Source organism: Diabrotica undecimpunctata, chromosome 4 (genome assembly GCF_040954645.1).
Source record: "Diabrotica undecimpunctata isolate CICGRU chromosome 4, icDiaUnde3, whole genome shotgun sequence".
NCBI classification, from domain to species: domain Eukaryota; kingdom Metazoa; phylum Arthropoda; class Insecta; order Coleoptera; family Chrysomelidae; genus Diabrotica; species Diabrotica undecimpunctata.
In genome coordinates, this window is record NC_092806.1 from 117,286,547 (window position 1) to 117,303,704 (window position 17,158).

General features: G+C 33.6%; 1 protein-coding gene across 2 annotated transcripts in view; it reads right to left on the reverse strand.

Annotated features, from left to right (window-relative positions):
- Positions 1 to 15,689, reverse strand: part of LOC140438361 (protein kinase C-binding protein NELL2a-like) — a 348,749-nt gene extending 333,060 nt beyond the window's left edge. For both annotated transcript variants that reach the window (XM_072528035.1, XM_072528034.1), the window contains exon 1: positions 15,387 to 15,689. In XM_072528035.1, the coding sequence (XP_072384136.1) occupies positions 15,387 to 15,435 (49 nt within the window). In that variant the 5' untranslated portion in view covers positions 15,436 to 15,689. The remainder of the gene's footprint in view (positions 1 to 15,386) is intronic.
- Between the last annotated feature and the right edge of the window lie 1,469 nt (positions 15,690 to 17,158).

Consider the following 17,158-nt stretch of genomic DNA (forward strand, 5'->3'; position numbering starts at 1 on the left):
TTTACCCCTGTGCTTTCTACAAGTTGCAAAGCAGACAGGCGTTGTTATATCTGTAAATAAATATTTCGAGAATTATTGTCCTACGACGGGATAGATTTTGTTTCGATTCAGAGCAGCAGCATATGCCGCTCTGATGAGACCTAAAGAGGTTGAAATACGCATAAGCGGCTTGCCGCTGCCCTGCATCGAAATAAAAATCTAATACCGTCATGTTTTATTTCTTTACTCTGTTTGTAGTACCAGAAACTGAATTCACTACGAATTTTGACAATGATGAACGGCATGTGGAATGCATATTTTAGATACCCTTGCCGACTAATTCATCAATCTGTCTGCTTTGTAACTTGTAGAAAGCACAGTGGTAAAGATTTGAATTCAGTTTCGCCAAGTAGGAAATCTTATGATTTCTCTTGTTGTTAATGGTAATTAATTTTTGAACAAAAATATACGCTGCCTATGACGTATGTTTTTTATATCAAATTAAAGGGATTTTTTTAAGGTGATGAAAATGGACGCAAATTGGAGTTGCAAGCTGTTAAAAACGCGAGGTATCAAATAAAGTTAAATAGAGCTAGCGCACAACGCCCCTAGTTTGACATGGCTAGTGTCAGTTGTGTGAGTTTTTAAAGCATGAGATAATAAATAGTGTTAATACTTATTATCACTTGCTAAACCAATGTTATTGCGCGCTAACTCTATTTTACTTTATCTTTGATACCTCACGTCGATTAACAGAACTACCGGTTACACGAAATCCCGACTTATCTCATTAAGACTAGATTGAAATGCCTAAACAATCACGTTTTGTCCTTTCTATGAAGTAAATACGAGTTTAATAAACGGTTAGAGAAAAATGAATCTGTAACCAAGTTGTCCAATGAATACAAAGTTGGTAAGCTGGTAAGACGGATATAAAAAACAAAAGACGAGCATAAGTAATTTTATGTCCCAGCTTGATTTTTTTGACAGATTCACGTAAAACCATTGAAGGCGTAAAACGATTGACCTTGACTCAAACATGCTGAGTATAAGTGGTTTACCCAAAAGAGTTTCCGGGGAAAACCTATTTCTAGTCCGATTCTGTGTGAAAAAGCAGTTAAATTCAACGAAAAACTCGGAGGGCTGCCAAATGTTTAAGCAAGCACAGGCTGGTTAAAAGGACCAAGATGAGATATGGCATTCGTAAACTTCAAATACACAAAGAAAAACTTCAAGCTCACTAGAGCATCTTCAGGGACATTTCGTCAATTTTGGGCTATCCACCCATCCCAGAATGTCATAGACATAAAATTAAACATACAGTTGAACATAACACTACACTAAACAAGGACAAACAGTTTAAAATTATTTAAAAAGTCGAAGCTAGGTACATTCTGTTCGGCAACAGGAGAGAGAATGAGGTCATTCTGTCTTCTGTTAAAATCCTAGTACAAAGTCGATGGGAGAGAGTAACACGACTCTACCTGACAGTTGACAACTTAGAAAAAGTTAATAGATTTATCTATTTAGGAGATACTTTGCTATGAGCCCGATATTTAAATAAATATAATCCGATCGATAGTGAGCTATGGATGTAAAACTTGGGTGTTAACTCAAAAATCTGTAAACCGGATAGACATATTTGCGAGAACGGTACTGAGACGAATACTAGGCCCTATAAATGGGAACATTAGGTGGCAATTTTAAAATATATAATATATAAAAAATTTTAAAATATTTTAAAATACTAATTCTAAATAAAAATATTAAAGATAATTATAATATCCGCAAGAGAAAAATCACGAAGATTGTAAAATAAATGTCTAAATGATATTCATAGAGTCTGAAGTATGTCCTGCTTTTCCTTATATTTCAAATTATTTACATTTTACCGGTCTTTTATATTTAATTTATGTTTTGTAGCAATATCTATTTTGATATTGCTACAAAATGATTTGATATCTTCTATAATCGAAGAATCATATATTTCTTTAATTAATTTTACAAATTACTAATTAATTTTCAAACCACGTTTTCACAGAAAGTAACTTGTGATGACTTCTTAGTGCAAGATATGGCATCGAGGTATACTTACCGTTAATTGTTTAACTTTCGAAGTTGTTCATTACAGTAATGGAACAACGTTGCCATATGATGTATCGTTAAAATAAGATCCACACAAGTCCCCTGGCTTTGTCTCGCTATGACGTCATGCGCAAAGTCGATTAAAATTAGAACGGCAAGTGAGCATACCTTTTTTGTTACAGTATCATGGTAGTTAGTAATATATCAGTGCTCTATAAAAACGAAAATAAAATAACCGAAGTAATCTTTCCTTTAAACACCGGCAAATAAATTCATAGGCGTCCTATAAACAATTTTCGTGATATATAAAACATTTAATTGTGATACAGGATGAACGACAATATACAAACCATAAAGGACATAGACAATCCGTTCCTGAAGTCAAATAAAGTAAGCAGATGAGAAAATCAACTTCAGAAGAAAATTTCATAATAAATTTCTTAGCAATGAAAAGAACAAAACAAACATAATAGACCTTTTCAAAACTGTTCTATCAGAAGTTGATTTCAGTGTCGATAAGGCTGAATCTGATACATATATAGTCATCATCCGTTCTGCGCTTGCTGTATTCCAAGCCTATGATTCTGTGACAGGGCGAACAATCACAGGCATTTGAAACGCATGTTGGGCTGCGACAGGGAGATGCGCTGGCGTGTCTCCTTTTCAATATAGCTTTGGAAAAGGCGGTCAGGGATGCCCAAATAGACAGCAGAGGAAACATTTTTAATAAATCATCCCAAATTTTGGCATATGCAGATGATGTTGATCTAGTTGCCCGCACAACACGCAAGCTAGAAAAAATGTATACCACCTTGTCACACGCCTCAAAAAATATGGGCCTGCAAGTAAATGAAAATAAAACTAAGATAATGGCATTAACACCCAACAATAGAGCCAGAAACATCGGCCACCAATTCACGGTTGATAATTCTACCTTTGAAGTGGTGGACAAATTCACATACTTAGGCTCCCTGATCACCAAGGAGAACGTCATGACGGAAGAAATCAAGCGAAGAATAATCCTAGCAAACAAATGCTATTTTGGACTGAGTAGACATATGAGAAGCAGAAACTTAAGCCAAAAAACAAAAATAACCATATACAAAACCCTTATACAACCAGTGTTGACATATGGGTCGGAGGCATGGACCATTTCCAAGGCAGATGAAAATCTCCTGCTTATATTTGAACGAAGGATCCTGAGAAGAATATTTGGTGGCATCTGTGAAAATGGTGTTTGGAGAAGGAGGTACAACTACGAGATATATCACAGATATAAACATATATTTGGTGGTAAAGACGTAGTATATTTTATAAAAATAGGAAGACTAAGATGGGCAGGACATCTGGCAAGATCACAGCAGAACAACCCTCCTAGAAGAATCCTTATGTCACAACCTGTGGGAAGTAGAAAAAGGGGTAGACCAAAACTCAGATGAAGGGATGGTGTAGATGAGGATGGTAGACAAATAGGCGCAGCAAACTGGCAACAGTTGGCAATGGATAGAACTGACTGGCGTAATAGACTTGGGAAGGTCGAGGCTCTTTTATAGGGCTGTAGCACCAATGATGATGATAATATATAAAAACCACCTTTACCTCAGTATGTCCGCCTACAGCGTTTTCAACGGGCAGGCCAAGTATTTAGGCCAAGGCTTCCAAAAAAAACTGTTGAATGCATGAATGCAGGGAAGAGACCTATTGAAAGACTGAGAAAGCGATGGGATGATGATGTGGACGAAGATGCTAGAAATCTCCTTGGCAGTCGATGGTGGAGGAGAATGGCTACAGGCCGTAACGGATGGAGAGGTTTGATGAGGGAGACAAGGGCTTGAGTTGGGCTGTAGTGCCATAGGATAGACGGTATTGGAGGATTTCGTCCAAATCGATGATAAAGACATGCTAAGCTAAATACTAGACAAGAGACACAAACATAAACAACCCGTTTTCAAAAAATGTTTACTATGATGCTATGTATATTGCTATACATAGCATAGTTTAGTAGATACTCCTAGAATAAAACGGAAGAATAGGTAGAAAGTTAAGAAAAAATACAAAATCCTTGAGATACTTGGTTTCAGCAGACAAATTGCAAAATACTGATATATATGTTTCAAATTTATCAACAAATATGGACGAACAAGAATTCGTAGACTTAAGGAAAAAGTGTAGATTGCTTACGAGGACCTACGCACAGGAAAATTTAAAATGAGTACATATTTATCGGAAGGGAATGGTGTACATACATACATAACAATCAAAACAGTGAATCTTTTTAGACGGTTATATAATTGCAAAAGTCAAAGAATTAAAGCAGAAAGGACAAACTTTCTAATTAAGGGTGAATTGGTCCGTTCATATAAGCCAAAATTATAGAAAAAACATAAGCTGAAATTAAAAATGGGATGTGGCACTCCAGTAGTGACCAAGGAGGGAAAGCATAGCTTTTTTATCGTATTAACACACCTATAGGTATAAAATCTGTGCTTCAAGCGATCTGTCCTTACAGTTGTTTTAGTCGTTCGTCTTTTTTATCACACCTCTGCGCGATTCACCGCTCCGTCCGTAGCTCGCTATAAGAAAGTTATGCTCCCAAAAATGAAACAAATCTTGACTTCCTCTTGACTAGAGGTCAAAAAATAAGTATAGTAAAAGAAGCAAAACATAAAAGATTTGTAATAGCGAAGAATTTATTTGATTCAAAAATACTTAATACATTCTATGTCTAATTTTAGAGTTTCAACAGAATCTACAGCAAGAGTGCTAAAAAATATGTCAATTAAAAATGTGCAGATATATAACAGACATCCTGAAGATGTAACTCGAATAAATATGAGAACTCCAAAAGTAATCGAATGAAGTATTTTCTTTAGTAAATTGACGATACTTTAGGAACAGGCAGCAGAAATTAGAGATAGAAAGACAAAGTATAAAGTAGCATATATTGAGTCAGAAATATCGTTTAACGAATTTTTTTTGTTTCGCCGCTGGTAGAACAAAATTAAATAGAACACCTACAAATAAACGAAACTGACACAAAAAATAGTATAAAGACACATGGCATTCGTCGATTTAAAAAAGGTGTATGATCCGATTCCCAGAAAACAATTATGTATGTGAATCCGTAAAAAATCTAGTCAACAACAACGGGGTACGAGTTAAAATCAATAATAAATTCTCGAACAAATTTAACACCACAGAAGGTTTACTGCAGGGATGCTCTACATGTCCGACGCTGTTTAAGATATTCCTAGAAAAAATATTAAATGGGAATACCAATCCGAGACGAATTCTTGTGCACATTAAGTTATGTAGATGATCAAGTGTTAACGGCTTAAGATAAAAAAGATATGTCCTATATGCTCCAAAAGCAAGAAAAGGAGTACACAAAAAATGGACTAGAAATAAACCTAGAAACGACCGGATACTTAACAACGGAACAAGAACCAGTGAGAAACATGGAAATTGACAAAGATAGGAAAATTAACGGCACTGAAAAATTAAATTACTTACGATTCATTATCTCAAAGAATGGAACCGCTGACAAGGAGATAACGAGTAGGTTAGCACAGACAAGAACATGTATCAAACTAATGGACGGGGTATTATAAGATAGGTAGATTACCAGAATTACAAAGAAGATATAATATAATACCTTGGAATGTAGTGTAATGACTTACGAAGCAAGGAATTGGGTAATAAACAAACGAAACAGGTGCAAAATTACAGCAACTTAAATGGAGTTGATCAGGGTTGGATCAGATCTAAAATGAGGAGATCAAAAGTAGAATGGCAGTAGAACAAGACATACTTAGTTACATTGAATAAAAAACGTTTAATTTGGTATGGACACGTGAGAAGAGTAGATCAGGACTGGAGAGGCAATAAGAACTTTATTTTATAAATATATATATATATATATATATATATATATATATATATATATATATATATATATATATATATATATATAGGAAAAGTATGTGTGAAAAATGTATTAAAAAGAAAATTGCTGGTGAATTCGAACTGATGTAAAATAAGGTCAAAAAATGTTTATCTAAAAAAGAGTCAAAGATAAAAAAGTAAAACAATAAATCAGTTAATAAGTAATTGCCAGGAGGTACTAAGTACAGTCATATAATACTAATAAAAAGGGTAAAACCAATAAAAAAAATTATCGAATCATGTAGAGCTGGACGAATAGATTGGGTCATGTGATATACATTAAAAAATACAAAAAAAATATACTAGAATATAACCGAATATCCAAGAAATTTTCTACAAAGGTTTATAAATTATTGATGAAGATAGTCATAACATATAAAGTTATTATTATAAGAAACTGCATTAAATGAAAATTTTATGATCTAATCATAAATGACACAGTAGGAACAATAAAAGGCTTTAACATTAATGGATTTTAAGTTTTAATATCATGAAAGCAAAAGAATTTTAAAAAGACATATATACATACATTAAAAAAAAATATCAGTAACAGAACAAATAAATATAAAATAAAGAATTTGAAAAAGATGCCAAGAATAGAAATTTTTGAAAGAAATATAAAAAAAAATTGCCTTCTCATATAGGAATTGAGGAATTGAAGGTAACGAAGTTGTAGATAAACTGGCTAAAAACGCACCAACTAACCCGATGTCCGAAGAAAGTAATATATTGGTACAAAACGATTTAAAACCATACTTAAAACAAATAATAATTCAAAAATGGCAACAAACTTGGAACAACACTCCATCAAGGCTATACGAAGTCAACAAACATTCTCATCTTTGGAAACCAAAAACAAAAGACAGGAGAGAGCAAGTGATACTTACCCGTCTCCGTATCGGCCATACACGACTTACTCATGACTATTTATTACAGCGCAAAAATAAACCAGTGTGTGAAGTGTGCAACAGTGTTCTAACGGTAACACATTTTTTAATACAGTGTCCAAAATATAATGGTGAACGACTCAAATATAACATACCCAACTCCCTAAGAGATGCCCTAGAAGAAAATACAGACACCCGAAAAATATTTTCCTATCTTAAAGACTGCCAACTTCTTCAAAAGATCTAAAATGTACATTGTAAACACAAAGATATTATTAATATTATTATTGTAAACTAATGTATATTTTACTTATTGTATCTATATTGTATTAATCTAAATACGCTAATGACCCTTCGTGGTTGATGCGTTAATAAAATAAAAAAAAAATATTTGAAAGAAGTAACCTGTTACCAAAAATGTTTGTGCCGGCGCACGGGCGCAGACACAGAAAATTTGAATCAACTACGATTCTAATAGTAAGAAAGAAGACGGGAAAGATAAAATGAAAATATCTCATTAAAAGAAGAAAATTTTTACATTAGGAAGAAGAAAAATTCTGTTATTTAGAATTATTTATCATATAGGTCAGACATAAATATTTCAGAATTAACCAAGAGGATGTTATCTAATGTGAGAGAAACGCGTGCAGGTGTACCAGAGGGAAGTGTATTGGGACCAGTCCACTAGTAACGTGCTGACTTTTTAGCAAAAGTTGTTGCTACATTTGCTGTTGGTGACAATAGCCATATTTGCTGTTCGTGACAATCAACCGAGAAATTGCAGACTGAGATTGTTGTAATATAAAAGTAGAAAAAGAAATAGCGCATTAGACTTAGTGAGTTGAAATCTGTACATGTCGATTTCACCAATAATATAATTGAACATTGACTTTTGAAGAAACCACATTTGAAAAAAAAAATCTAGAACTTAAGTTCATCGGAGTGAAAAAAAAATTTAAAATAAATAACAGGACGGCATACTTACCAACAGATTGTAAGTCTAGAAAAAGAAAGGACATTACTAACTGACCCACAGAATTTAGTAAATGAACTAGCTGGTTCATATAAAAAATTCTCATTCAACCACAATTACAGTAACGGGTTCCTAACTTACAAACAACAGGAGGAGGCAGTACCTATTACAATTTCGGACGAATTTAACCCTATCAATACACTTCTTAGTTATGATGAGTTTCAAGAAGCACTTAATGTTATAAAAGATATATAAGCAGGTCCACATGACATACCAATACAATTATTAAAAAATATCCCATAGAAGCAAACGAGTTTCTACTCTAAATTTTTAATATTATTTGGTTACAAAATCATTTATAATATTCAACGATATAAAGATAAATTACAACCAGAATCATATCGTCTTATATGTTCTTCATGTAAACTTATGGAAAAAATAGTCAACAAAATTATAAATCTGGAAAACGCTATTCGCGAAGCTTTTAAAAATAATCAAAAGTGTGTGGCAATTTACTTTGACATGACTAAAGCACTTGATACAGTATGGAAACACCGTATACTGAACATCCTAAAAAAGTTGGGTGATCAAGGAAATATTTTGGCATACATAAACAATTGTTTAACTCAAAAAACGTAACTCCGGGCGAATGGTGCTATATTTTATCTTAGATAACAACAGAATAGAACAAGAAAGAACAGAAAAAGAGAACATTTCTACACTCTAGGTATTCTTCTTCTTCTTCTTCTTTTTATATAGACATGACTCTGTCTGTTTTTCAATGTGCCTCCAGTAAGTTGTCATTCCATCGTTTGCGTGGTCTTCCTACTGATCGTCTTCCTATTGGGGAACCGTCTCTTGCCGTCTTTACTACTCTATTTGTTGTCATTCGGCTTATATGATCGTTCCATTCTACTCTTCTATTTTTTACCCAGTTTTTGATGTTCTCCACCTTGCATCTATGTCGTATATTTGTACTTCTAGCTCTGTCCCATAGTGTCTTACCATCAATTTTTCTAAGTGTTTTCATCTTTGCTGTTTCTAACATCCTTTTTGTTCTCTCTGTGTCAGGTCTTGTTTCTGCCGCGTATGTCATTATTGGTCTGATGACTGTTTTGTAAATTCTGCCTTTCGTTTCTTTCCCGATATTTTTATTTCTCCATATTGTTTCGTTTAGGCAGCCTGCCGCCCTGTTTGCTCTATTCACTTGATCTTCCACTTCGGTTTCGCTAGATAATGTGATGCCTAGATATTTAAACTCCATCACTTGTTCTATTGCACTGCCTGGGGTGATTGCGGGGTGGATTGAGTAGCTCTGCGGTTACTACAGCCGGTCCCAAGCCCGGATAAAATGTGGAGGGTGATTGGCAAGGTTAGCAACCTACCAATCGTAAAAACAAATACTGCTCAAAGAAACAATGTACTCTAGGTATTCAGACCAAAGAAAAAAATTATTTTCCGTTTACGACTTGGACATACTTAGTTTTCTCAATAACGTTTATTTAAAAAAGAAGAACGCCCAATTTGTGGTAAGTGCGGTTCACTCCTTACAGTAGGTACAACATGTTCTAGTGGAAAAGTGCAAAAAGTTTACTCGTTACAGAATCTTAAAGCCATTTTAAATTCAAAAAATACTGTTGATAACCTATTTTTGATTTTAAAAGACTTTAATTTATCAAGAAAAGTGTAATTAATTGTTCTTCTTCTTTAAGTGCCATCTCCGCGACGAAGGTTGGCAATCATCAAGGCTATTCCGACCTTCGAGGCAGCTGCTCTGAACAATTACCTTGAGCTACAACCAAACCACTCTCTCAGGTTCTTCAACCAGGAAACGCGTCTTCTTCCTACGGTTCTCCTACCCTCTACTTTTCCTTGAATTATGAGTCTCAAGATGTTGTATCTTTCGCCTCTCATCACATGTCCGAGATATTGCAATTTCCTTTCTTTTATTGTATTTTCCATTTCCCTCTCTGCCTATTCTCCTTAACACTTCTGTATTCGTGATTCTATCTTTCCATGGAATCCTTAACAATCTTCTAAATGTCCACATTTCAAATGTGGACATGGTTTAATGTCCCTGATTCAGCTCCATAGTAGAGTACACTGTGTACATAGCATTTAATTAGCCTTATTCTGAGCGCCAATGTCAGATCTTTGCTGCATAAAATTTTTTTCATTTTCACGAACTGACTCTCATTTCTGCAGTAAAATCGTTAGTTTTTGTGATTATCGTTCCCAAGTAAGTATATCTTTTTACTCTCTCAATCTGCTGGCCGCCTACCGTTAATATTTCGTTTGTATTGTTGTTCTTGCTAAATAATTGTTACCATTCCGCTAATAACTTTATAGATTAAGGCGGGTTTTTTGTAAATAAAGAAGAACTTATGTAGAAAAATGTATTGGTTTATGGGTAGATAAGTCACTCTTTCGACGTGTCTAATAAGCTTTCCTGTATCAGCTAGTGTTTAAAAATCAGTTCCTGGATTTTAATACCTTTAAGTTAAATGGTATTTAATTATGAGGCTGTGCTAGAACAGGCAACAGAAATATCATACAAAAACATCAGAATAAAATACTTGAATATATAGTTGACGCCTATCGGTATATTCGCAATGGCAATGTAAACAAGGACTTGGAGGTGTAAGCCGTCAATGAGGTGACCAGAAAGCAAGAGGCCTTAAACATGAGTTTAACCAGCATAGATACTTGGATATTCTGCAGCTACTGATTAACACAAATGTGTTATCCATGTGGTACTAGACGTTTAAAAAAAAACTAATCCAAGTATAGTACATTAAATTGTGGTAACATTTATTTATTATAATAGATTAGGTTCGACCCCATCACAGAAAGTGATAGAGTAGAAGAAAGCTGGGCAAAAATTAAGTCTAATATCTCAGCCTCGGCCAAGGAAGTTCTTGGTAAATAAAAATAAACGTTCCCAAGGAGAAGAACTCCATGGTTTTGTACAGAAGTGAAGGAAAAATGTAAAGAAAAGAAAAAAGCTTACCTAAAATACATGTCAACCAAAACACAAGAGGCATACCATAATTACAAGACAATTAGAAAAGAAACACATGTACTTGTAAGAAAAATAAAAAATGATCACTGGGAACGCTTTTCGAAAGAAGTGGAACATGATTTTTATGGTCTGCAAAAGGAAATATGGCGCATACTATATAAAAATAGAACCAAAATACATAGAAAAGAATACGTGGCTTCACTACCTAAAAAAACTCTATGCAGAGGAAGAACAAACGAAGCTAGAACCGGAAACACCAGATATTACCACAAATAAACAACTTAATATAAATGTACATTAAGTTTGGAAAATACTTGAAAACCTGATGAACAGAAAAGCAGCAAAGACGGGATACCAAACGAATTACTGGAATATTGTGGAGCAGCAATTACAGAACAATTAACAACATTAATTAATAACATTATAAAACACAATGAAATGCCGGAAGAATGGAGAACAAGCGAACTAGTTCTACTATTTAAAAAAGAAAATAAAAAACACAGAAAACTACAGAGGTATAAACTTGTTAAATACTACGCTAAAACTTACTACTAAAATTTTACAAGTGCTAATAAATCAGAGGATAAGTTTAGCAGATCAACAAGAGGGTTTTCGTAGTGGAAGATCGTGTACAGATGCAATATTCGTTATAAAACAAACTACTGAGAAATCACTAGAGTAAATAGATCAGCACTTCTGTGTCTGATTAACCTATAAAAAGCATTTGACAGAGTAAGACTCAAAAATGTAACCCATCTTCTGTATAATAGACACATTAACAGCGAGATGAAGTCAAGCATTTCTAAAGCCAGTATAAGACCAATAATGACATATGCTTCAGAAACAAGACCTGACACAGACACAACGCAAAGGCTACTGGAAACGGCAGAGATGAGAGTACTGAGAAGAATTACAGGAGATTCGCTGAAAGATCGAAAGAGAAGTGAAGACATTAGAAGAAAATGTAAAGTACAGTGTACAAATGAATAGACACAAAATAGAGAAAAAGAATGGAATAACCACATAAGCAGAATGGAGGAGACCCGTGTCGTCAAAATAGCAAGAGATAGGTCACCAATCGGCAGAAGAGTTATCGGACGACCGCGCAAAAGATGGGGTGACAACCTTCTATAGAGGTATTAATCCGCCAATGAACAAGCAGAATTGATTATAAAGAGAAAGAACAAGAAGAAGAAGAAGGTTAGGTTAGGTTAAATTTTTTTCATCTCAAAGATAAAGAGGTAACAAAAAGAATAGAGAAAGAAATAAACAATAGATTGGGAAGATTCACGACGGTGAACCTATGTAGATAAGAAATGGGAGAATAGCATTGGAAAAGCAGAAAATGAAAAGAGAGAACATTTGGTTGATACGGACTGCAAAAGTATCCTAGCACAAAGGAACAACGCAAAAAATGGAAAATATTAGAAGTAATACAGAAAAAAGTAAAGAGTATTATAAAACCAAAAGAAGCGAAACTAAATTCTTGCCTGCATAGAGATCATACAGCCAAAAAAAAACAGAAAACTACTGGAAAAACAACAAGAAATAAGAGAAGACAACTATGTCCAAAAAGAAGTTAGAAATTTTTATCAACGAGTAAAAAAGACAAGAGTGACACAAAATAAAATGTTTTACAGATGGTATATGAATAAAATAAAGATGGTATGTTACTTGGAGTCAAGATATAAAAATTAAATAGATGGGCAAAGTATTTTGATGAATTATTAAAAGATAAAGGCCAAACAGAAACAGAAATACAACAACGAATACAAGAAACAGAACAACGACAAATACAAGAACCGACAGAAAAGGACGTAATAAAAGTAATAAGCGATCTAAAAAGTAGTAAAATTGCAGAAGAAAGTGGAGTACCAGCAGAAATATTAAAAGTAGGAGGAGATATACTGCAGAAAAAGATAGCATGACTTATTATAAAAATATGGGCAAACGAAAAAATGCCAGAGCACGTAGCACTCATCTGTCCAATTCAGGAGAAAGGTGATAAAACTGGCAGTGAAACTTACAGAGGAATCACACTATTAGAGGTGTATAAAGTATCAGATAAGTAAGAATAAAACTCAATGCCGACAAGACTTTAAAACAGTAAATTATAATAAACTGCATTAAATGAAAATTTTACAATCGAATAATAAATGGCACAGTAGGAACAACAAAAGGCTTTAAAAGATATATAAAGTATTAGCAAAAAGTATAAGAAGTAGAACAAAAACCTACGAAACAGATATAATAGGAAAATACCAGGCTGGTTTCAGACAGGGAAGAAAAACATTCGATCAAATTTTTATGCTAAAGTTTTTACAAAACAACAGCTATAGACAAAATCTAGGTTAGCATAATATATTTTTTATTGATTTTAAAGAGGCCTTTGACTTCATCTCACAAAACGGACTAAATTACTAGGAATATCAGACTGACGAGATTAGTTAAAATGACGGTAACAAAATGCAGTCAATAAAGTCATGATACAAGGAAGTCTTTCAAATCCGTTTATCGTCAATAGAGGATCAAAACAGGGAGACCCACTGTCGACAGACTTATTTAATCTAGTTCTATAAAAAATAATAAGAGGAGCCAAGATCCAGATAAGCAGCAAGAGTCTTAATAAAAGACAACAATGCATAGGTTTCGCAGATGACTTAGTATTTCTGACACGTTTAAAAATAGAAATGGATCACTCTAAGAACGAATAAGCGAGCGAGTATAAATTTGAGAAGGTAACAGAATATGAGTACCAGGAAGTAACAGTTACAAATAGAGAAGGCGAAGAGAAAGAAATATATATACACTTGTTAAAAGGTGGCAACGCAGTAGGATCATTAAAAGCAATGTTGAGGACAAAAAACGTGTCCAAGGCAGCCAAGATTCGAACTTATGGAACAATATTGAGACGAAAAGTGTTGTATGCGTGTGAAACTTGGACAATGAATCAGAAAGAAGAAAAAGAGTTAAAGATTTGGGAGAGAAAAGTCTTGAGAAAAGTTTTGGGTTGGATAAAGGAGGCTAACAGGGAATGGCTTAGAAGAATAAACCAGGAGCAAATGGAAATTTATAAGAAACCCAAAATAACACAGAAAATCACAGAAAGGTAGATAGTTGGGACATGTTTTACGAATGCCAAAAAAAAAGCAACGTCCCAATAGTTCTGCAAGCAGGAGAACAAGGGAAGAAATTAAGAGGGAAGCCACGATGAAAGTGGTTTAATGTCGTCCGCACCGACATAGGAGCAATGGGAACAAGAAACTGGAAAGAACAATAAAATTTTTGAATTCCTGATTGATCCTGAAAGGCCAGATTGTACCGTAAGATAAATGTACCGAATGTCATTTAATTAAAGAAATACAAAATTACGAAAAAAATAACATTATATTAAAAAATAGTTGAAACAAGTAGAGGAAAAATATAAGGCAATACTAAAAATTCACAAAACTAGAGGAATTTTTGAATATCACGAAGAATTTTTGGATCGATTTAGAATGCATATCGTACATGAAATATAAAAATGAACTATAAACTTCTAATATCCTAATGTAACTATTTTCTTGTGCCAACTGAAAGCACAATTTTACTTTAAAATAAGTTTATTTTGACGCTTCGAGTTCCACTTCGAAAATCGTTCTCAAAATACTCAAAATAAGAACGATTTTCGAAATGGAAACCGAAACGTCAAGATAAACTTATTTTAAAGTAAAATTGTGGCTTATTCCCTATAAAAATAGTAAATTATAATAGGCTATTCTATATCTGTCAACTTCTAGACATATTATCCTAGGAGCCACTAGCATTAGAGAATAGAGTACTTGCAAGAATATGCTAAAACGGTATAATTTTGTCTAATTGCAGCAAGAAAAGAAAAAAAAAGATATTTAAAAAAACCATCAAAAAATGATTTAATATAAAATTGATTTATTATTATCTAATCACTGACAGCTAATAAATTTGGTCAGTTCTTTTTATATATTCTGTTACTGCCTCTATAAGATTCAGTATTTACAAGACAATCACTGTAATATTTTGATATTTATCTTTTAAGGGTAAAAAGGTTTAAAAATAAGTGTTATGTTATATACATTTTTGACAACAGCTGATAAAATGAAGTGTACACGATTTTGCCAAAAATTTATTTTCCCATTAAAATATTAATTTAGTTTTTAATCTTTTTTCTAAATGCGTTATAAGCTATTGAAAACAAAATAGCAGTTATTTAATTCAAGTTATACTTGCAAAAATATTTAATTTTGAAATAAAACAAAATTTAAACAAATTTGGATAAAATATTTTTATAAAATACGTAATCCAGTTAAAAAATAATTTATTGTTAGTAGTTTTCATATATTTATTACAAAAAATATTTTCTGAGTATCTGATGAAATTTGAACAATTGCAGGATTTTTTTTTAAGAATACAAACAGGAATTACGGCAAAAGAAAATCCTGTTAAGACGAAAGGAAGATAAAGTGAAATAGGTCCTTACCTGAGGCTAGCCACAGCAGGGTGGTCCAAGCCGTTATCAAAAAGGCCATGGCCTATTTCCGTGGCCCACAAAAAAAATTGGTTAGCCCGAGGGAGAACCCCCGGTCGTACGGCCCATTTTTTCGGGCCGCAGCAGCACACACACGCACGATACTGACAAGTGACAATCGGAACCCCCTATGCAACACTCTTACACACCTCTCTTACGGCTATACGGGGCTAGTCGGCGAAATTTCAATCGTGTCTAACGTCTCTGTTGGCAACACACATGGTTACTGGATGAAATTTACTAAAATTGAGGAAAGCGCACGCATCTCTTTCGCCGCCAGCTTGATCGACACTACTGAAAGCGCTGAAACGCGGCGCGCCGTGAAAAATAGGCGATAGGGGTCGTTATACGAGTTACGGTATTTCGGAACTGTTACGTTACTGAAAAAATGGTAAGAAAACTGATGCAACTTCGTAAATCCTTGTTTTTCCTTCTAATGGAAAAGTGCTACAGAGTTCATCTAAGGTCTCATTTGCAACATTCCTGCTGAAAAATTATAAATACTTTGGTGTTTTTAGTAGGTACAGGTACTAATTCCTAGATTTTTACGTAACAGAAAGTTCAAGTTCTTAAGTACGTAGATATAAAGGTATAATAATATAATCTTATCCTAGGATGTTTTGTATCTACGTAACTAAAATATCAAATTATGAGTACGAATGGTGTGTATGCATCATTTTATTTTCCGGTACTTTTCTCATAGCTTCCCCATGAAAAAAACTTATATCTTAACTATTTTTAATATTCTCAAATGTTAAGCCTTTCTTGGTTAAGCCTAGTCTGTATATATTTAACGTATTATGATAGGCCTGTTTTTGATTTTTCGGCCTATGTAAAACGTTTGTCGGTTTTGCTTAAATCGAGTAATGTTATTGTACTCATGTTCGCACAGTCGAGTTTTTCAAACATGAGTATTATCGACGACCTTAGCTTGCTTTCCTTTTTTTTTTTGTTCGTCTTTTATTAATAATTTCAGTATATGTTACTCAAGGTTGCGATAAACTTGTCCAAGATAGACCGTTTTTTCTCTTTTATTTTTTAATAGTAGTTCTCGATCTTTCCCATTTTTTCCAAAAACTTCTACATTTGGTTATATGTTCTGTTCATGAAATTTCTAGAATTCTTATAAACTTTCTTAGTTCAAACGATTCAAATTTGTTAGATGTAAACTAAGTCCGTGTTTCTACACCATATATCATAACTGGCTGGATAGGCTTTAAAATACAGTACTTTTCAGATAAAACTTTTCCACCCTAAATAACTTTTAAAATTGTAATTTTTAGGAAAACCGGAAAAACACGTCAATTAATATTTGAAGGGGGAGACATTATGTATTCTCCTTCTATTAGACATGGAATTTTTAATAAAACACATCACAATAGATATGCAACTCGTAAATATGTGATTGAACTGATGTAGAAATTCAAAACAACAGGGCGAGTTTGCAATACAAAACATAACCGACAGGGACTCATAAATAACGAAGCAATCCAAGTAGCCGTTTTAGGGCAAGTTAACTTAGAGGCTGAGCAATCACAGTCACTGTCAACAATAAGCAGAGCAATCGCTGTTTCACGTTCTTTAGCCTTCCGAATCTTCCATAAAGTTGAGTTCCGTCAATTCAAAATTAAATTGGTATAACCAAAATATAATTAGTGTATTTTTTTATACAATAGTTAAATAAAGATTTTGATCGAATTTTCCGAATTAACGACACAATGCAT